Below are 23532 nucleotides of genomic sequence, written 5' to 3'. Positions count from 1 at the left end.
AGACCTTGTAGCCACACTTCCATGGATGCTGAAGGTATACCTCTGCTTTGCGTATTTTCCTGCTCCCTCCTGTACTGGACAAGTATAAGCTACCAGGTACACAGATGTTGCAGTGGTATATATGACCTGTCAGGACAGCAGGATCGGGATTGCTCAACTATTTACAGAAAACACTGTACACAATTTCACATGGCTATATTCAAAATTTTCAAGCTTCAAAGTTTGCTCATTTCATAGCTAAAATAAATTAGAATCCAATTGTATAATATTTAAAAGCGAAGAATCTGGGAATGTTTTATATAAAACTAATTGGGACTGTATATACCTGATCTCACTGCAAATTAGCTAACTATACCAAACACCGTTTAAGAAACAAAGGGGGGTATGTCATATAACGTATGTTCTTGACAGTCATTTTTTAAAATAACAGGGACAAGACACTGATATAAATCAATAAAATAAAGTATAGTAACATATATTTAAAAATGGAGGTAAATGAAGATCCAATATGCCTTTTCCATGTCCACTACTTTATCTTCAGATTGCTGGCCCAATTCTTCTCATTTAAGCAGCACTATCAAAAAAGGCAATCAATGCTTTTTGATCATAACTTCCCAAAATTTCCAGGAGAAGGGGAACTTTCGTTTTCACATTAGTGCCTTTGAATTTAAATTTATCTATGAACAGATCTGTAATCATACCTGGAAGAAAAAATGCAAACACTTATTATTTTGATAAATTGGTGTTTCCTTTTAAATCGAGAAAAGTAACATTTATGATAGAAGACTTTGGATATTTAGAGGCTGTGTTAATAACAAATATTTATTTTAGAATGCTTTGCAACACATGCAGCATGTGGTAAAATATCTAGTGAAATGGAGCTGGGTGTCAGAAATCTGAGTGAAATCAAGAGTAATATAGAACAAATGAAATCAACTTTTTTGTTTACTTCAAGACAAGGTGTTCTGTAGCCAATATTCCCATAGGTTTATTGGTACATCTCTGTGAATCAGCTGTCCTTGCTACATTTATTTTTATTAAAATCTGTCTCTATAATCTATAATTGTGCCTCTGTAGTGCCAAAGGAGAAACACATATTTAAAGTAAATACACATATGTGTTTCTCCTTTGGCACTACAGAGGCACAATAATACTATAGAATTAAAATTACGCACATAAATTCATTGACACAGTCATTCAGAGTCAGTGTGCAATTTGCTATCTGGGCTTTTGCAATCATTTTCATTCAGGATAAGATCCATATATGAAATATATGCATTATTATTGGTGTTCTGATCCCTCCTTAGAAATGAAAGGTAAAGGTGATTGTACTAAAATCATGTGCACATCAGAGCTTTTGCACAGGAAGTCTCTTATGTTGTACAGAACTACCACCCTAGAAACAGACCTCTCTTTTCACAAGATAAGATTTAACAAGAATGGAAAAACAATACTACAGAAAATTAGGAAAACTGTGTTAATGAACCAACCATAAAGTCTTTCAAGAGATGTAGGTTGTTTTTTGTGTTCTTTGAGCAGCTCCTCTGCCTCCTCCAAAATGCTGCGGTACTCTGGAACCAGGAAGTCTGTATTTCCTTCATGAGCCTGCAATTCCTTAAATTGATGTTAATAAAATGTTAAGACAATTACAAACCCTCTAAACCTGACAGAAAAGTTGAACATTGGGAGCTTAAAGATGCATGGCTACACAATGACATAGAAAAGCTTTTAGCCCAGGTAATGTTCATAATCCTTTGCTAAGAGCCTCCATCTTTAGCCACAAAGAGGATTTCCTTCTATTACTGTCCTTTGCTACAACACTTAAATAAAAATCAACTATCCACAAAAGCATATTCAAATTCCTTTCTGTACAGTTCAATATAATTTATATCTGCATGCTATTACTTATATGGTTTATAGTACTTGTGTGCAGGGGAAAATGTCCCATTTGGCCTCTTCTATGGGGATTATGGGTAACTCCCATAATCTCTGAACACTGGCCATTCTGGCTGGGGTTGATGGGAAAGGTTCCCCATCCCTGATCTAGAAGTAGATTTGGTCTACATGAGGGTGAGCAAATACCGTATTTTTCGCCCATAGGATGCACCTCCTTTGGGGGGGGGATGAATAAAAAAAATTTATTCCCCCCCCCCCAGCCGCGGGGCTGGGGCAGGGGAAGCCCGAGCTTCCCCCGACCCCAGCCCCCAGAACAGGCTGCTGCCCGCAAGCCTTGCGAGCCCGCTGGAACTCCCGCCGGGCTCGCAAGGCTTGCGGACACCTGTGCGAAGCACGGGACTTGCGGATAGCTTCCTGAAGCCTGGAGTGCGCACCGACCCCTCTCGCTCTCCAGGCTTCAGCGAAAGCCTGCATTCGCCCCATAGGACGCACAAACATTTCCCCTTCATTTTTGGAGGGAAAAGGTGCGTCCTATAGAGCGAAAAATACGGTAGATTTCATGTCCCGATAGGACCAAAGTGCTACTGGTTGGAAGTTCAGCTGATCTAAGTATGATTATTAATCTTGGGTTCCTTAAAACGCTTGTCAGAGGCTCAGGAGCAGAAGAGCAGGGGAGAGAGCAAATAGAGAGCGGAGGAGAGGAATCAGAGGGGAGCGTAGGGGAATATGACAGTGACCCGAGAGATTCCATGAGCTTCTCCAGCGAATCAGAAGATTCCCAGAAGGGGGCGCCTATGGTAAGGGCGAGGGGGGTCCCAGGGGGGGACGCTCCATAAACAAGGGACCAGAGGGGACTCCCAAGGGAGCAGCGGAGGATCAGGACCAGTTCCCCCACCAGAGCACAGTGGGGGGGAAGAGTCACATGAGTCAGGACCAGCTTCTCCTCCAGCGGGGAGAGAAGATGAGTCAGGGGTAACCACGCCCCCATCGGGAAGTGGGGAAACGGAGGGAAGGCCAGGTCCAGCTAGCCTCCCCGAAAGAGGGAGCAGTGACACAAGTGTAACGGTCAGAAGGAAAGTGGGAGGCTGCGCACGCGCGCCAAGTTCAAATGTGGAGGAGCGCGGGACAGCAGAAAACCCGGATTGGGAGCCAGGTCCTAAAGCCCGAAGGAGGGAGGGGGAAGAGTCAGGGGACTCAGCGTCAGAGGAGTCTAGGAGGGCTGAGACTCCGACTAGCAGGAGGGCCCAGAGAAGGAAGGAACAGAGGAAGAGGTGGAGTAAGGCTAGAATCTTAAACTGGTGTCAGGGGGGAGGAGATTCAGATGGGACTTCGACGGTCTAAGGTATAGACGTAGCGTTGCGCGCTGCGCGTCTGGAAATGAAACTGAACTTCAATAAAGACTTTTTTACTTGAGGAAGAAGCAGCGTTGGTCTTGTGTGAGCTGGGACCTTGGGCAGCGCTGACAACGCTCCTTAATGGAGTTCAAAAGTATCACACAAACATGAAAAACCACTACACAGTCCCTCCATAGTACTTGTAATTTTGCAACCATCAAAAGACTTACTTTTAAAGCATCCAACAGTTCAACCTTTTTAGCCAGCATTAGCTGATATTCTAATTTTGGGTGGATTAGCTTTAAGGTGTGGTTCACAGATACTTCATTTATATCTAGAAGATCACCACAAGAAAGCAACTCATTAGTTTGTTAACTTTTATGCATTTCTAAGTATCCCAAGAAGAGAATTAAGAATTCTTACCACATGATATATTGAGATTAATTTTCCTTTTAGTGGCTTCTTTAGAGAGCACATCCTTTAGAATGGATATTGTGGATATATTGTCAGATTTGAAGTAGCCCTCGCCTTTCCTATAAAGAAGATGTTAGAAATTAACAACTGGTAAAAACTGTGCCAGCCTTTACTTCCTACAAGGTTCAAACTCATCCAGAGATATTAAAAATACACAATCCCATCTTTCTAGTTTCTCCTCATACACTTCCACTATAAGTACCCTGACTTATATTTGGAGGTCTGAACAGAATTATACTAATTCTAAACAGTTTAAATAGTAAGCTGTTGAATGTATCTCTGGTAATTTCTCAGTCTTATCCTAGAAACCTAAGACAACTCTCACTCACAAAGATAAGGAACCTGTGGCCCTCTAGATGTTGTATACTCAAAAGTTCTATAGAATTCAAAGGGGCTTATTACCAGGTAAGTGAGATTACAATTGCAGCCTAAAGATGCTTAGGGCTAAGTTGTACATAAAAAAGGAAATGTCAGAGATAACGTAAGTGAAAAGAAAAAGCTGGACGTTTTTGAATGCAATGTCCTGAACAAGCATGCTTTACTGGGATCTACTTTTCAGCATTTTATATATTGCCTTTCAAACGAAACCAGCATGTTTCAGGAACTGTGTTTCATTTTACCGGTAAGTACATTCAAGTTGTGTATCCAAAAAGGTGTTCTGAAAGTAGAAGCTGACACTCTCCCCCATTGGTGTCTTGTCGGGAACTTCAGGCAAGCAAAACACCACCCAGGAGTGAACTTCAGCAAAGCTGAACTGGCCTTTGAGGGTTAGTGTATTCATGGGTCTGAATAAAAAAATATATAAAAGCATTTTGTTACAAAAGAGTATCTACCATCAGAAACAAAGGCTACTTTCTAATGGTACAGCAAAACAATGTGAGGTTTCTTTGGCTTGATCTGTGAGAGCCATAACCTTCAAGAACTAACTTGGAATGTTAATCTTTATACTTTTTGCATTTTGCTAAGTTTTAGCAGGAAGATGTTCTCCCTACAAAGATAACACCCGACATCTACACAAATTCCCCTGAGCAGGATCCAGGAGATCCATCAAATCAACCACCTTACTCCAATGGAAGAAACTCCTTAGTCTGACAAAACTCCTCTGAATCCAGCCCCTGTATTTTCATTGTAGATGCTGCAGGCGTGCTTCTGGGTTCTACTAAGCACTGCCTGGAAATGCAATCAAATCCTCTATTCAAGTTAAAACAAGCCATTTGTTCTCAAAAATACCTGTCACGATCAATACAATGCGTCCTCTGATGAAGTGAAAGTGGCTTAATCTGATACTGCCGAACCTGACAGGTTTTTGGTTGAACTCTTGGAGTTACATACGCTTGCAGAGTCCCATACCGACCTTCAATTGATAGAATCTGTCCAAGGAAGGGAGGAAAGAAAGGGGAACTAACTTTCATTTTAGATGACTTCATAATTACCAGTTCTAGCAGATGGGTACCACCTTTATCCAGCAAAACACAAAGACATTTTCAAAACATCTATTTAACCACCAGTAAAATACTAAAATTAAATCCAAAAGCAGTCCCAATGAATTCAGTGAATTTTTTCTAGGTAACCGGCAGCCTTAACAACCGTCACATCCAACTTTATCTCAGACTAACACTGGAAAAATGCCATGTAGAAGGCTTACGACTCCTATGGTGTGAGCATTTTAAAGTGTGCTTCATGTGTTTCTGTTATCTCACTGGTAGATCTGAGTGCTATTCATCTTTCCTCTGCAAAAAAGAAAGCAGTCAGCAAGCCTCAAACTTCACTCCCTCTCTTCAACTAGAGGAGGGTTGAATGAATCACAACAGCTTAGAGGTGGAGCTGCAGCCTGCATTGTCATTCATGTAAACTGTACTAAAAGAGGCTTTAGAATTTATACTTTAATGTCATCATAATCACATCTGCAATCTCCCTAAATGAAGGTGTAAAACTAAACCATTCTATTGATTTTGTTAAAATTTATCTTGAAATCACTGTGTTCTCAACTCCATTTTCATCTGAAATGTGAATACTGAAAACTTATTCATAACACTTTTCATTCTAACACCACTGTATTACCCATACCTTCCTGAGAAATTTATTAACCTGGGTGTCTGGCAAACAGCCATAAAGAATGATGCTACATCAGCAGCCTACACTTGGCTAATATATCTTATAAAGAACTAGGGAACTTTGTGACAATTCACCCACACCATTATAAAATGGGAGTACTTTCAGAGGTCATCTTGGTATCTCTCACTGCACTGAAAGGGGATTAAACTTTCAATAATCTATTTTTAATACATGTTCAAATTATTTTATTCTTATTACAAATTGGTAGGGGACTTTTTGTTGCGTGAAGCAATTCATACACTCAATAAACCTATCCAATGGGCTAAACCTTATTTCTAAAAATACAAATTTATCACAAACTATCCTATAGTGCAATGCAATGCATATCTACTCAGTCCTCTGGGCTTCATCTAGGTACAAGGGTACAGGATTGCATTCAAAGACTTCCATTTTATACCTCACTGTTTAGTAGCTTATAACAAGACATCATGGTAAACAATTTCTCTCCACACCACAACAGTCTTTAATTGAAAATAGAAATATACGGTAATTTATGAATCAAAACAATCAATACTTGTTTCTGTCTTCTTTTAAATAGAAAAATCATTAATCTCTGTTTTCACAGATGTTCCTACCCAGGATCTTTACTACCACCGCTGCTCTTTGGATAGGTTTTAAAATTCACATACTCAACAATATGTACAACAAACATTTTAAATCATAATTTAAAATATATAAGCATTCCTATATTTTACCTTAAGCTCCAACCTTGTGGTATTTACTTGACAGCGATATGTGGCAAGGAGGAAGTTGCCATTTGGCTGTGGAACATGAAGATTGTGAAATAACATACTGAGAAACAGCAATAAAGTCTAATTTTTAAATTTTATTTACAACTAAAGCAGTTTAAGTCATTTTAGTAGTACCTGTTTTCTACAAGAATCAGTAGAAAGTTTTCTGTATGCTTACAATACAGGCATATGTATCGCTACTCAAAAATAAATCCCACTGAGTTCAATGGATTTATTCTCATTAAGTAAAGGCTTGCAGCCTTACTTACAAATTTTGAAAGAAAACTAGGAAAGTTGTTCTAAAATTTTTTTTCCCCAAAACCTATGCACCCTGCACTCTACGTGAGAAAGGAAGAATAAATAAATAAATAAAGTAGTAACAACAATTACCATCATCATCTTAACTTTCTGCAATATGAATTTAGCCCCAAAGCAGAAAACCTATAACTGGATGCTCATCAAGTGAAAAAGTTCCAAAAATGTTAAAATCATAAAGGTCTGATATAATAAATTAGGTTGCAATCTTATGCAAATTTACATGGAACCAAGCACCATTTGACACAACTGGCCTTACTTCCAAGTGAACATACATAGGATTGCTTAAATCCTAGGCATGTTTATTATTTAGTAAGAGATTTTTATCCCACTCTTCAGAAATGTCCTCTTTGTCAGCTTCAACAATTAAACTTCACTAGAACACACTCCATGAAATTAAAAGCTGATATTCAGCTTAAGCGTTTGGAACTATGTAGAAAAGATCTGGCATTTTACATACCTCTGATTCGCAGTCAACAACACTAACCACAGCTGAATTTTTATCCACATCCTTTAGATCTATTGGAACATCACACTATGGAGAGAAACAGTAGCAGGTAATAGGAAAGGTCAACATGCGGATGTTTCAAATATACTTTCTCAATTTACATAAGTTATCTTCCCTGAGAAATTTTACAGCAAAAATAATATTATGGTAAAAATAAGTATTAGGTAACCATACATCCCATGGAACACTTCAGAACTCAAAAACAATGCACACAGTAGTAAGGAAAATGTGTATATGATGTAAAAGCACAAAAAGGAGCCAGTTTCAAAAAATGCTTAGTGCAGATATAGTTTGAAATCCTAATCATATTGTTCCCTTGGAAGTAAATGGGTGGCATAAAGCATGTATTAGTGATGCATGATTGTAGCCAAAGAGCACAATCCGAAGAAAGTCAAGTGCATCCAGATCTCACTGAAAATATTTTAAACATCCTTATGGTGTATTCAACTTTCTGCAAATTGCACCGATAACTTTAGCATGTGTCTTTGAAAAGTTAGTGCTTGTGTTGACTTCTACATAGCCTGAAGGGAATGAGCCCATCTCACCCAGTTACAGGCATTCTGCACAAGTGCAAGTTTCAGAGAAAAGTTAGTGCATACTATTAAATGATATTCCACTTAGTGAAATTATCTAATTTAATATAAAAACAAGCTAACACATCTTTAATTTTAAAAATAAAATCAAAGTTTCTAAATACCCAAGTCTGCAAAGTTATTCTAAATAATGTCTCACCTGAAGCAAGACAGTATCAATTGCTGCCTGGACTTCTAAAACAAGGCTGTAGCTTGCATCATCTCTATTTAATGTAAACTTATCATTTATGCTGAAGGTTGGGACTGCTGACACAGCAGTGCTGGACTGAGAGGACTGCTGGTATTTTTCACGTTCATGAAGTACCTTGATCTGTAGCTGTTCCAATTCATTCCTATGGCAAACAACAGAATGGTAGGCTAAAAAAGCTGCTCTAGATAACAAACTGATGCCTGGAAAACAGTTTTTATCTTGATATTTTCCATCTAGACTGAAAAAAATGTTTTCAGAAATAATTCCACAAATAATGGATATAAATGTATTATCAAAGTTCTGGTCCTAAAAAAAATATTCAGATGAAAAGTGCATAATAGGGTTAAAGCAACAGAACTTCATTTTCTATATTTTTTTCCTAATGCTTGTTTTCCTTTACTTCCTTACTTTGACACCATCTTTCAAAAATTGTTCAAGTCAATGGACAGAACAAATATGTTTTGGTAACATCTGTTCAGTACTACAGCTTACTAAAATTTATCTGAGGTAACATTATTTTGATTTTTTGCTTTATTTAAAAAACAGGGTCTCTTCCTATGAAATGTCACAAAGGGATCAAGAAGCCCAGTCCCAGCAGAATGTCAGTTCACAGGTCTAACTTACCAAACTGGCACTGCAACTTATAAAATATCTACTTTAAGTCTGAAAAAGGCAGAAAGCATCTCTTTCAGTACATCCACATAGTAGCAATTTTGCGCCAGAAAGGTGAAAATTACAGGGATGCTTACAGGAAACCAAACAATGTAATGAAGTGCACATAGCTGAAACTATGATACTACTAATGAATTGCTGTACTATCACAAAGATTCTACTGGAAATTTTGTAAGTTAACTGATGTATAGTTATAACCCAGCAGGTAAGGTTAGATATCTGCTCCGGATATGCACCAGCATAAGGCAAAGATTTTCTCTTTTGCATTGTAATAAAACAATTTATTACCTTAAGGACAAAACCTTGTTCTGCATTTCATGAGTCATCTTTAAGCCATCCCCTGATCCACATTCTCTGTGGGTAGGCTCCGTAGTCAGTCCTGACACCCACCCTAAAAGGAAGATACGAACAATTATGAAAAAGTTTTCCAGGTGGGTTATGAAGGTAACACTGTCAGAGGCTCTAACCAGGATCCTTAGGGTCTGAAAGTGAGAACCAGCACAGTGAACTATCATAGAAACCTGGAATAGCTCAGTTTACCAACTGAGTACGAGGCTCTTAATCTCAGGGTTGTGGGTTCGAGCTCCATGTTGGGCAAAAGATTCCTGCATTGCAGGGGGTTGGACTAGATGACCCTCGTAGTCCCTTCCAGTTCTGCAATTCTAGAATTCTATGGACTGTTCATATGCAGGGATAAAAACCTCCGTCAAGTTGAAAAGGACATACAACACCAGCAACTGGTATGCAGATGAAGCCCCTTCAATGGCCCCAGCCCTGGTCAGCAGAGCACTATACTATCTGATTGCTGTGCATCCAGGGCCCAGATTCCCAAGTTAAGCTACTGACTTCAGGGAATATGAGCCAGAGAACACATTCTATGACTCCATTGTTATTTTTTAAAAAAATTCCTGTTAAATGTATAAAAATTCCAGATATTTAGAAACATTTAAAAAACTAACCTGAATATGTTGATGTTATGATCTCATCATAGCCCTCTTTCCCAACACAGCCACCTTGAACAGATGTGACACTTTCTGACAAGGCCTAAAAACAAGACAGAAGAAGACTTGAAGCATAATACGTGTGTTAGATTCTATTTAATCTTTAAAAATGGTATCCGTTGAGATAAAAATATACTGCATTTTTCCATCTATAAGACGCCCCCATGTATAAGACCATGTATCTTTTCTGGGACTCCAAATTCTCTCAAGGGACAATCAGAATAGCCTAACATGACTGTTACATGCAGAGATCTCTCCCACCTGCTTCTGATTGCATTCTTGTGAGATATAAATGCCTGGTGCACTTCCTAGAAACTTATTATTTTAACTGTCCAGGGATAGGTTCTTAGGGCACACTATACAGCTACCTTGCTGAAGATCTATAAGTCTGTGCCTGGTCAGTGCATGGGCAGAAGAGCTGGAAACCCAGGTGTCCAGCTTTAAGTTCCATGCTGGTAGAAAAGTGAAATTTAAGTGTACTAAATAAAAGAAAAATACTTCCCAGCTCTTCTGTTAGCATAATAGGAAGCATCACAATGGGACTTTACATAATTCTCAGCACCACTTGTGGCTCTTTTCCTCTCCTGGGAATAATTTTATGACTCTGCATTGTTCAGCAGAAAGAGTAGAGGGGGAATAAGAGGAGGGTTTGAGGATCTCTCTCTAGATATGCAAGCTTCAGCTCTGCTGCAGTGCTGCATCACAGCCTGAATCTCTGATATTTATATATTTCTATTAGTTTCTGAAATATTACATTGGGCATCACCCTGTACCTGTGGGATCCTGGACATAGACATGTGCAGTTTTGTCCCAGCCTCTCTATTCCAGGGCTGGAAAATCTGTTGCTCTTCAGATGTTCTTGGACTCCAGTTCCCATCAGTCCAAGCCAGCATGGCCAACAGATAGAAATTATAGTAGTTGTAGTCCAAAATAATCTGAAGGGCCACAGGTCCCCTATCCCTTCCCTATTCTAACATTGGCATTCAGTCTTTACCATACTTGCTAGTAACACATATGGCTCAATATATGTGAAAGCAATATTTGACAGAATTTTGTATAAAAGAAAGCATACTAAGAAAATTTCCTTCTACATAAAGTAGTCATTAATAAACTTACATATTCATATCTAAGGATAGGGCTTTTTGCATATTCAAAGTTATAAATTTCTAACATTCCATCATCACGACCGATGATCAATTCTTTAACTCCATCTCCCAAAATATCAAAGCTATCCATACATAAGATGCCTGAAAAACAGAACAGGAAGCATGTATCTACATCCAACTGACTAATCATATCATCTTGTAAATCTCACAAGCAATTTAGGAACCTAGGAAACTTTCTTAATTATACAGAGTCTGGTCATTTATCCATCTAACTCAGTACAGACTGGTAGCAGCTCTTCAGGGTTTCAGACAGGAGGCATTCCCAGGCCTACCAGGAGATGGCAGGGAATGAACTCAAAGCCTTTTTCAAACCAAGCAGATGCTGTACCACCGAGCTATTGTCCTTCCCCTTTAACAAAATAAATAGAACTGTGTTAAGAACTATCACCCAATACAGAATGAAATCAACTGAACGTCCTCACTGGAATTACTGCATTATTACTAGGTTCTTAAAAGCAGAATGTTAAAATTTATCTATGAAAAGCTATTACATGCTAGGTGGGATTATTGTCTGATAGATGGGTATTTCACTCCAGTAATAATAAAGTACAGAATTTATAGAAACAACCCCAAACTGAATACTAACATAAGGCATTGTTGGTTGGTTATTCTCTTCATGGATATACCACACCTGCTATTTGTATACTTGCATATATGGCAGGATATGTCTGCCACAAAAATGGTAAAACTGGTCACACACTATTATTATTAGTTTGAAATCTGATGTCATATTAGAATGTTTAATGTCTGCAAAGCACGGAACTGAGGTTTGGAAAAATAAACATGCAGTCCTCCAAAATAAGTCCTAGCTAGAGTTCAAACCAAAGTTTCAGAAGAGGGCTGAAGAACCATTTCCCAACAGTCAAAACTGACCAGTGGGATGATCAAGAAAGCACACACCAGCTCCTTTTTATCCTCCCACTACTAACCCATGTAATTAATTACACAATTAAGAAATACTTGCAGAAGAATACCTTTCATGTCAATGCAGTGTTTGTTGGCCATTGTTTCCATGCTGAAGTTACACAAATCTAGAGAATCAATTTATTAATCAGAATCACATTTGCATGCAGTTGTGTTAATCTGCAGCAGCTTTACCATCCCTTAGGTCGCCTGAGTGCTGTTTCTGCTTTTAAGTGTCTTCTGCATTCTTGTCCTTTCTTCCTTTCTTGTTTACTTCTCTGGTGGGAGCCCACAATCAAGAACAAGACTGATTGCATGTTAAGAACTGTAATCAGACTTGCTTCATTTGTATTTTTAATTTTCTCACCAAATTCTAATCAAGAAATAAGTGGGGAAGCTGGGTGTAAACTTTTCCATTTGAACCAGGTGGAAGTGGACAAGGTCAACAGGCCTGGCAGATCTCATTGTTTGTAACCATGTACTTTTTGCAGTTTGAAAACCTTATTTTCCAAACACATTAGCATAGGTACATACTCTCTCACATACGCACTCACACAAAGTCCCCACTCAGCAAGTGATGAAGTGGGGAGAGCCTCTTTTCTCCCTTCAGGCGGGGATAATGTCCTTTCTCTCTGAACCAGATGCCAGCTACACTGGCACAGTCATGTCCACATTCCCCAATTAAAAACATGGCCAAAATAATATATGCTATGAATGACATGCAGGAAAAGAGAAGGACAGATGGTGGGATTGTTTTTGTCACACCCTGATATGAATGAGTAAAATGGAGGGGACAACATACACAGTCCAGGTAGAAAACATAGACATTGAAGTCCATGTATGAATTGATGGTAACCGTAATTGTTTTTGAGAGTTGACAGTGGATGTGATATTTCTTATAAGTTATTTTATACAAATGCAATATGCAAACCACAGTACTAAAGGGAGCGATTTCTTACTGTGCCTGGTGTGAATAGCTATGATCTAGCGGGAAACTCTTAAGACACCTACCACCTCTTTTTTTCTCATTTTCAATTTTCCACTTTTCTACTGGAGAAACACCAGAGATCTCTACTAGGCCAATTTTACCATCAGATGTCCCAAACAGAACTTCTTCACCAGAGTCACCTAAGAAAATAAATTAAAAGTAGGATTAGTTTTTAATAGACTTCCTTTTAACATTAGATTCAGTCCACAAAGATTCTCTGTATCACACTAGCTCAAACTGAGGTAGAGAGGAAGAGTTGCTTTGGTATGTTCCAGCTCCAACTCTATGAATAGAGGCCCCCTTTGGCAATCTTCCAGTTTTGAGTGCTTCTTCTTGATGCTTGGGATATAATGGTGATTCTGTTGGTGTACTGCCTACCCTACTGCCCAACAGTCTCCTAATAGTAATACTAGGACTGGGTATCAAGTCCTAGGCAATATTACAGATTCTTAATTAAAATCTATGTCATGCTTTTTATTGAAATAAAATGCACCAAGAAATTCTGCTTACCACCATTTCCATTGTTCAAAGTCAGAACTGTGGGTGGACCTGGAACTTCCATTTCATACAGCAAATCTGACCCCTCAAGAAAATGAAGTAGAAACACTGTTAGTTTCAACCCTTGACTTTTTCTTTCGTTTTAATTTAGAGGGATGGGAAGGTGGTGTCTTCCCTGACAGGTGGTGTAAAAGGAAAGCTTTTAAACAAGCAGCATTATTTTTCTGCCTTTAGGCTAGGATAAAACCGAGGACCTAACCTATCCGATCTAAACCAAAGCCATGATCTCATTGCCAAGCCTATTAACACCACTGAAAAAAAGATGTTGTTAAGGGAAGGTTGTGTGCAAGGATAACCCACTCAAGTGACGCCGAAATAAACACATATACTAAGAGGAAGAATAGAAGCTTTCCCACCCCACCCCACGCACCATCCCTACCCCACCCTCTTTCCTCCCCAACCTTATACTGCATGTAACACTTAACGTCTCACAACAAATGAAACTGATCTGTAGATAACACAACCTGAAAAAAGAGACAATGCAGTACTTTTTTAAACTGAGAAATCTTTAATAAAAATTATTTTTAAAAATATTTTAAAAACCAAGGGCATGTAAGTGTATTAATATGGAACAGAAACAGAAAATACTGGACAAACAGTCAGATATTATATAAAGTCACTTATTAAGATTCCAAACAAAGCATCAAGAATAATGCAGGAGTCCAGAGCTTCAGAAAACTAGGCTTCTGCTAAGGACAAGGGGGAAAGTTGTTGGAAGGATATAATTCCAGGGATCACAGAACTCCTAAAAGGTGTATAGGAATATAGGAAGAATATAGGAAGAAGAAATTAACTGGCCCAATTCAGTCATGAAGGGAAAAAGGACTTCCAGGCAGCCCCATAAGTGACAGTTTTGAGGTTCAGCTATGCAACTTGGAGTTTACCAGTTATCAGATGAACTGCACCAATAGGATTTTTAAATGGGAAAAACCTTTGGAATAAATATCCCGAAGTACAATTAAAATAATAATACACTTCTGTTTTCTCAAACAGGTGTTAACAAGGTATCTACTGGCTATTTAACAACTGCTATTGATAATGGCAACAATTAAGAAAGGTATACCTGCAAAACTCTAACGACTCTATCTTGACATGCCAATACTGGTGTAATGCAAGACAACTTCTCTACTGGAAGGCAGAGAACATCATTGATTTTGTCTCCTGATAGGTAGTAATGCTGATCCTTACAGTCACAGTAATGGTTATAGACATAGCTTGCACCAAGAAAGAGATCTGATCCGGATATATGCCTAAAATGATAATAGCAATAATCAATACTATATTCCAATCATTGCCACCAAAAGTTAAACTATTTCAACTACCATTCCTATGCACAAGCTATTATATTTTGTTAAGACTGTACAGGCACTTAGCATCAAATTAAACAAATGTTTTTAAACAGTAGTCTGTTGGCCATTTTAGAATAAGTAAAGCCACTGCCATTGGGATCAGGAGCAAAGACGCCATCTTTCCCCACTCAGCATCTTCAAGGCAAAACACCACATCCCCAGGTCTTTAATATGTGTCTGGAAGGGGGGGGGGCTGCTGAAGGAGATTAGAAATGTGGAAATGGCAAAAGGGTTAAATGTTCTCATTTTCCAATCACCCCCAACAGAAATATTTTTTCCCTATTTGAGCTACCATTATACATGGTTTCCAAATGACACATAGTTAGCCTTCTAGGTGACTAATTCAGAAGAACAAATTTGGTCTGCAATTTAAAAGGAAACTAGTAGAATAAAATGACTCTTATTTGCTTGACATCACAATAATTTTTACTTGTTTCTGTCTAATGTTGGATCTCCTGCTGGAGAAGCACTGGTTTTGATCATATTCTTATTTTATTGCTACCACATTCTAAGTGGTAATTATCTTTCAGGCATTATTTTTAGGTATTCAATCAATGCAATATTGTTTTATAAATTATCATTAGCACATCTATACAGAGCATACATATGTTTGATTGCAATTACAGGAGCATGCTTACAAAAGAGTCTTACTGCTTTTGAAATCACTGTATTATATATAGAACCTTCTTGACAAAAATTTATTTTAAAATTCTTAGGGATATTCCATCTCTTTGAGAGCTATTGTCTAAATTCTAAGTAGCTTTGATAAGCAGCAGTAATTCAGCTGAGATATTACAAAAGGCGGATTAAGAAAAGAAAAAATAGTATTCCACTGATTATGCACAGTATTAAGGCAAGGTTAATGACAGCTAGAGAGAGTCTGAAGTCTATAAAAGGCTGACATAGAAAAGAAAATAGAATCAAATCATGTTTGCCACTATATCAGTACAAAACAGTAACCAGACAGGAGCATCAAATTTGGATTTGGAAAACCCAGAATCAAACATCTGGTCACTTATGAAGCTCATTGTGTTACCTTTGGCAAGTCATTTTCTCCCAGCCTATTCCCATGGTCATTTGGGGGATAAAATACTGCTTTCAACTATTCAGAGGAAGGATGTAAGAATTAATAAAGCTTCTAAATATTTCTAGTGTAGCTCTGAATGTAAACTGGTACAAGTAAGAAGCATGTTTATTCAATTAGTTTATTGTAGAATACCATGATTCCAATCTATTTTTGGAGACAGATAATAGTTTTCCAGGAACTGAAAGATGCATAAAAGAAGTATCATTGTCCATGATGCGTACACCAATTCAACTGTTGGTAAACAAGTTCTGTAGTGATCCATAAACGTGCAGATCTTGTTTGACTGAATTGATATGTTTGGCCAGACAACATGTTTTTAAATGTTTTATCTTCTTACATTTCGTCATAGAATTGTAGAGTTGGAAAGGACCTGAGGATCATCTAGTTAAACCCCCTGCAATGCAGGAATATGCAGATGTCCCATACGGGGATCGAATCTGCAACCTTGGCATTATCAGCACCAAGTTCTAACCTACTGATTTCTGTGTCTCTTTGTACTCTGCCTTTCTTCCATCATGGAACTCAAGGTGGAATTCAAGGTGCCACACATGTGGCTTCTAGGAGGTGTCCCATTCAGGTACTGACCAACTCCAGAACAACTTAACTATAGCAAGTTGGTTGCTTCATGTGCCTTCAGACCATAACTGGGAAACAGAAAGACTAATAGTCCATCTGTTGACACTGACTAGCAGTAGCTCTCCTGAGTTAGGGGCAGTGGTCTCTCCCGGCCCTACCTGGAGATGTCAGGGATTGACCTTTGGACATTTTGCATGAAAGGTATGAACTCAACCAGTGATCTGCAGCTTTCCCCAAATGGGATAGCTCAGTTGGAAGAGCACGAGACACTTAATCTCAAGGTTGTGGGTTCGAGTCCCACATTGCGCAAAATATTCCTGCATTGCAAGGGGTTGGACTAGATGACTCTTGTGGTCCCTTCAAACTCTACAATTCTATGATTTTTACGAACAAACAAGGATAACAATGCTGCTATCATTCTTTCAACTTGCTTAAAAACTATTATTTGACTCCAACTATATAACAAAATGTATCACTTAAATTTCAATCATACGCACCAAAATTTGGTTAAAAATAAAGCAACAGATTGTACAGCACATCAGCATTTAATTAGATTATCAATACTTTATTATGTCAAACCAGCTTATGGTTTGCATCAATTACAGCAGATTAAAGTAATATGCACAACAGGTTCAGATATTACTCTGGAAAACACGGTAAGAAGATTTGATTTGTGATTTAATTTAATTATGAATCAGCTAAAGTGTTGTACTGTTTCAACCTTATCTTTCAATTAAACTGATTAGCTTTTAATGACTCAGCTAATTTCTGTGTTTTTTATTTTAATGACTTTCATTAAAGTCAGTGCTTGTGTACGCACACCGCTGAGGGCAAAATTACTGTTGCAAAAGTGCAGAATGGAAACTAGACCTTTATATATCACCATACACAAATAAAATTTATGCTAAGATTCAAGGCAAATAAGGAGTATGAGAATACATAAAGTGATTGTTAAACAGGACACAAAAATGTAACATATACTTATTTCATTCATTAGGATAACAATTTAGAACCTAAATGACAGTAACACATCTAAGGCTACTAATGTAGTTTCCAGTATACATACATAGCTTTGATGTTCTCAGTGAGGTTGGTGTTAAATGCAAGGAACTGCTTCCCTTTCTTTGTGAAACCTCTAACCTCAGACCCTGCAGCCACAAAAATTTTCTCCTGGGGTGTATTAAGAGCACCTCCCAGTTCTAGCCTTGCAATCTTTTCCCCTGGCAAGGTCTTGAATACTGACTAAAAAAAGAAGACAGACAATGTTCAGTGCCAACGTTCCCGACAAATCATAATATGGTATTAGATACAAAATATATATGTATTCCATTTTGTATGCTTTTAATTATTTTATGCTATATATATATATTTTAAAAAGTTAGCTATTTGTGTGATTCTACCATGAAAAGCACAAAGTTCATACACACAATTGCAAAATGTTCCAAAATCCGGCTAATAAATGCTCACAAATAAACCCAAACAAGAGCTCATACCAAAAGGTCGGCCAAATAAGAACAGTTTGCACGTTTTCTTCAACAGACACCACAGGATTTCATCACAAGTATTTTAAGACCAAGGTCAGAGCTAAGAATGCCCTACACTAGCATCACATAAATCAAACCTTGCTTTGTGAAGTGACCCAAAGTCTGACCTCAGTGTCTTAGCTTAATGGAAGAGGGAAAATATAGAGAAATCAAGATAGCAGAGCCATAGATTATGATGGTAGATCCTTGTTTTCCAGTAACTAGCTCAATGTTATAATCAACATAACTGCTATTCAAAAAGACGCTTGAGGATTCTGTGGGGAGAAGCTTCTTCTAGAGAATTTAATCAAATTACTACAGTGAATTTGTGAGCATTACATGTATGCCTAGGGTGGTTGTATCATTTTATTTCGAAAATGTCTAGAACAAAGCACAAACATATTGGGGGGGGGGAGTTTTTCCCAAGCCAGTGCATACCATAAAGAGCTTTAAGAAGTCCATATGTTATCTGTAAATTAAGATTCATTATCAATTAATTAATTAATTAATTGGGGGAGAATTAATTGAAAACTACATAGAAAAGTTACCTACCACAGCTTCTCCTTTTTTCATACCAAAACAGGTAACAACACCATCATGATCTCCAATAACAACCTTAAAAGTAAAATAATAGGAACTTATGTCTACATTAGTCATCTAAGAGTGCAAAGGAAATACATTTATATGTATTTCAGAAATCTATAGAAATACAGAACTATATCTCTGTAATCCATACTTTTCCTAACTCAACTCCAAATGTGTATCTGATATTTCAACTTGGATGTTTCCTTAATGTCTAAAACTCAGTATGCCTAAGATAAATCCTTTTCTTCTCCAAGTTGCCCTCCTTTCAGTTACTCTTTACATCCATCAATATCACCATCCTGCTTGTTGTTCAAACACAAAGCTTTGGCTTCATCTTTGAATACTGCCTCTCCTTTATTTCCCATATTCAATCTGTCACCAAATTATGTTGCTTTCCCAATACCACAAATATCCTTTTCTTTTGGGGCTATTCTCTTTATTATCACTCTGGTTCATTTTCAAGCTATGACCTACTTTGACAACACAACCGTCTACTCTACAGCCTTCCCACATAACAACTCAATCTATGCACCTCTATCCAAAGATATGCTGCCAGATTTTATACTTCTTCTGTCATTCAGAACACGCAATACCCACCCTCAAATTCCTACAGTGATTTCTGGGTTCTCACACAAATTACTTGCCTTTAATGTCTTCATTCCCAACTCAAAAACTATAAAAAGCTTTTTGCATTCATTCTTTCCTATCTTTTTAATGTTGCGTTCTTATGTTGTCTGCTCCACCATCAACACTTACATTACAAGCTTTTGAGGAGAATGGCTCTGTGACTTAGATAAAATGATATTTTATATGTTTTTGTCATCAGAGTACAAATTGTGTATGCAATCATTCCCAGACAGAAATATTTCAAAGCAACAAATTTCTATACCTTCTGTGTGGCCTTGCGTCCTGATGCAGGGAGCAACTTCATGGTCTTCTGAGATGTCACTCCCACCTAATTGGGGGAGAAAACCATTTCATTATTAATGCTTCAACTCTTGCGGTATAAAATGGATTGTCATGTACAAACAATACAAAGTAGTTATTTTAACATGATTAATATGAAAAGGTATATTAAGATTTTGTCATAAGTGTAGTGTTTCTAACAGCAAAATCAATACAAAAAAGGATCCTGTGGTAATTATGGTTGTCATAAATTGTTATAGATTATCATAAAAACACTTACTAGGGAGTAGGCTGCACCAAACACAGTGGAATTTAAATTCAAGAAAGCATGGATAGGACTGTGCCAATATTGTAGCACAAGCTTTCATGGACTGTCTTCACTTGCCACACAAACACATACACAGATATAGAAAAACCTGTCAATAGTGCCCAAGAATAATGAAGTGCAAGAAATACTGACTGTGACAATTCTATGTGAAGCTAAAATACATGTGAATACAGTGAAAAACGGTGGTTGTGTTATTACCAATTATTGCCCTTGTGTACAATAGCTGTGTCTATCATATATCATTTTAGCTCTATATAGTGATGTATGAAAAAGAAGCTCTAATTGTGGGGCAGGAAAACTGAAAAAAAAAATCACATCTGGCAACCAATGCACCCCTTTGGTTTCAGATAGTACATGAGTAGCTGAGTCTAAAAAGCCCAGGACACAAATTTTCTGCCCTCTAGCAGCTATGGTGGCTCATTTAACATCATGTAAATGTATTTTGCGTTAACTCAATTCTGACCAAACTAAGCCTTCTGATGTATATTTTGCTCTAGGGGGCTTAGTTTGGTCACAATTGAGTATCCACTTCCAGACAAATGCAATGTCTTCAGAGAAGTCATGTAAGGTCAACTGCCTTGTAAGGATTAACCACGAACCAGGGACAGGAAGTGAATTAATACACCTTTTACCACCTTCTCCTGTTGTTTTTTATGACTGTTGTGAACAGGTTTGGGAATGGCAGAATAAATCTGATTATTTATTTTACATTGGTGATGTGTTACTCCATCCCAGTTCTACAGATGATATACTGATGCATCTGTTTGGAATCACTCCACCAATCAAAATACAATTTAGTTTTTTAAATATTTAACAGGACTTTTTGTCTACAGACAAAAACTGTTTTCTACATTTTATTATTATTCCATGACAGCTCTATGTTTTAATAATAAGATAAAACACAATTTTTGTCAAACCAAACGCAACAAAACCACAGCAAATCAACAGCTGAATATCCATTTATTTCAATAAAGGGATTGTGAAGAAAGCTAACAAATGCCTGACCCACACTCTCTTTCTGACAAAAAACAAACAAACCTGTGTGACACTTAAAAGCTTGCACACTTTAATCTCAAATTAACGTCTTCTGTGACATCACTTTTCTCAGCGCACCATGTTGAGAGCTGTCTATGGAAGGATCCTCAATTACAGCACTATGGTGGTGGGGTTTAAAATAAAAAATAAAAACAAACAAACCCATACAACTCCTACATCTAGAAGCCAAGGGGTTGACAGGAGGGGTGAATCCGGATGGCTATTTGCTCTTAAATCAGAGGTGTGGCACTCCAGATGTTGTTGAACTATATAGGACAGGCATAGGCAAACTTTGCCCTCCAGCTGTTTTGAGACTACAATTCCCATCATCCCTGACCACTGGTCCTGTTAGCTAGGGAAGATGGGAGTTGTAGTCCCAAAACAGCTGGAGGGCCGAGTTTGCCTATGCCTGATCTAGGAACACGAGTCAAACCATTAGTCCATCATGTAGCTTCATACTATTGACCCTGACTGGCAGTGGCACTCCGAGGTCCCAGTATTTCCCAAGCCCTGCCTGGAGTTACGGACCATGCTGGCCCTTCTCCAACTCCCATCTAGCCTGACCCCTGGGCCTGCTGGCTGGAGCTGAGGGCAGTGAGGCTGCAGAAGAGGCACCCGCAGGGCCACAGGTGAGCCGGCGCTGCTCTCGGCCCTGCCTCCTCTCTCCTGCCTTCTGGTAGGGCGGCTCCTCTGCCTTTGCCGCAAGGCCATTTAATTATTCGAAACGTGAAGAAGCTCTCCGCATCTCTATCTTAGTACGAGGAGGGGCGGCAGCATCACCGGTTGAATTTCCGCCTGTGAAAGGAACACGTGTCCGCAACGGCGTCAGGGGGAGGCGAAGAACGCCGCTCTCGTTCTCGCGCGAGGCGAACCAAGGGGGTTCGCTGACTGACACGCACCTCGCCCACCTGCCCACCCACCCCCATCTACCTGCAGATAATCCACCCGGCTCAGGCCCAGGTCCATGGCGGCGAGCTTCTAAGAAAAGCAAACCGTTATCCCTCTTCCCTCGTCCCGGGCGCTGTTTTTCACCACACAAACATCACCGCGAGGCCTAAAAGCTCCCGCTAGGCCCTGCGTCACCATGGTAACGCGACCGGACTACGCGCGCGCCGATGCCGGGATTCAATTGGACACGGCGTGAAGGGAGGAGGCGGGCTCCGCTTGGAACGCGCGCCCTGTGATTGAGCAAGGAACATGCCCATCTAGTTACATATTCATCCGGTTGCGGGATTGGTGCTAAGGATGCCTGCAAGGTGATGCCGAGGAGAAGTCGAAAGTCATCTCGGAAAGCAAGGGGGACCCCATGGCGACGCGGTGCTGCTCATCCCGCGGGGAAAGGCGAACACATCTTGCATAAAAGCAAAGGAGGTCTTGCACACAAAAAGTGCATTGCAGGGCAGGCGCCTCCTCCCCGCCCTTCCCTCTGTTCCCTCCCCCGGAGGGAGCAGGGCTATCTGAGCCGGGCAGCAGAGCTGTCCCTGCTCGCCCATATAATGTTATTTATATCGCAGGCTGGACCACCCGGGTCTCTGTCCCGCCGCCGCCCCGCGCTCTGTGCTGCTGGTGCGCTAGGCAGGTGAATCTGACCAGGGAGAGAGGCACCTTGGCACCTGGATGGAGCAACTGGGCAGCTGGGATGGAGTCCGGCAGGTGGTGGGTTGGGCTGCTGGAGGAGGTGGGGAGGGGAGGTCGAGGTGTCGCAGGCATCTGCCACCCCAAGCAGGCGTGGGTTTTTATAAGAGCGAACGGATGTTGTGGCAGTGAGGAACACTGAGGGGGTAATAATAATAATAATAATAATAATTATTATTATTATTATTATTATTTATATCTCGCCCTCCCCTGTCAAAGCCGGGCTTAGAGCGGCTAACAAGAGTAAAAATAGCACAGTGTACATGAAATCACAGTCAATTAATTGAAATACATTCTAAAATAAATTCATTCTAAAATAAATTCAGAATCAAATTAATGGCAACCATTATGAGGTTTACAGGAGGGCGTCAGACTGCGCCTTGGCCAAAGGCCTGGTGGAAGAGCTCTGTCTTGCAGGCCCTGTGGAAAGATGTCAAATAAGAGAGGGGAAGGCTTGCAGTTCCTTATTGCCGCCGCTGCCCCCCCCCCCCCCATTCTCCGAGGCTGACAGCCAGGGGGTTGGCGTTGGCCCACTGAGAAGAGAAGTTAAGATTCTCGGCTGCCCCCTAGATCCGAGCCAAGGTTGCTGACGGGAAAGGCGTGGGAGCGGTGGGTCTGAGGAGAAGGCAAAATTAGGAGTTTTGTGTGCATGTGACTCTGCCTCTTACAAGATTTTGGAACTGTCCCATTCCCAGCAGCGCACCTGGAAGTGGAATCTCAAAAGGGAGCCTTTGTGGTGGTTAACCTTTCCCAGACTCCTAATCAAGTCTCCTTCTCCCACACACTGTTATGTTAACGGACATCAATGTGTGACATAACAAAGCATCTGAATGTACTGAACACGCGTCTTTGAGGAAAGATGCAGCTGTGAACCAGCTTTATTCATACCTCAAAGCCTTTGGAACAAAGCTGCAACTTTTCCAAAGGCAATTGTCACAAACACAGCCCAATACGATACATTTTTCAGCGTTGCAGGAAATAATGAACAGTTTTCCACGGTACAATATCAGTGCGCAAATGAGCAGGTATGCAGCAGATATTGCATCTCTGGCTGTGGAGTTTAA

The 23532-nt window shown here is 39.4% G+C and overlaps 1 protein-coding gene across 6 annotated transcripts; it reads right to left on the bottom strand.

The window, feature by feature from the left end:
* Window positions 1-446: 446 nt before the first annotated feature.
* Window positions 447-21945, bottom strand: BBS7 (Bardet-Biedl syndrome 7). 6 transcript variants are annotated; one of them, XM_053403493.1, is made up of 19 exons: window positions 21764-21943; window positions 19454-19519; window positions 18532-18594; window positions 17523-17698; window positions 14508-14694; window positions 13397-13469; window positions 12910-13026; window positions 10946-11076; window positions 9788-9872; window positions 9117-9219; window positions 8106-8298; window positions 7326-7400; window positions 6515-6580; window positions 4935-5074; window positions 4325-4489; window positions 3654-3763; window positions 3461-3564; window positions 1491-1614; window positions 447-701 (listed from the first exon to the last, which is right to left on the bottom strand). In XM_053403493.1, the coding sequence occupies exons 1-19, from the start codon at window positions 21797-21799 to the stop codon at window positions 565-567; spliced, it is 2151 nt and encodes a 716-aa protein (XP_053259468.1). In that variant the 5' UTR covers window positions 21800-21943; the 3' UTR covers window positions 447-564. The 6 variants fall into 6 exon arrangements, with proteins under 6 accessions (XP_053259468.1, XP_053259469.1, XP_053259470.1 ...); XM_053403494.1 differs by lacking the exon at window positions 21764-21943 and adding an exon at window positions 20864-20896; XM_053403495.1 differs by lacking the exon at window positions 4325-4489 and having other exon boundaries at window positions 21764-21945.
* Window positions 21946-23532: the final 1587 nt, after the last annotated feature.

Source organism: Podarcis raffonei, chromosome 9, assembly GCF_027172205.1.
Source record: "Podarcis raffonei isolate rPodRaf1 chromosome 9, rPodRaf1.pri, whole genome shotgun sequence".
NCBI classification, from domain to species: Eukaryota; Metazoa; Chordata; class Lepidosauria; order Squamata; family Lacertidae; genus Podarcis; species Podarcis raffonei.
This window is presented reverse-complemented; position numbering and strand designations above follow the sequence as displayed.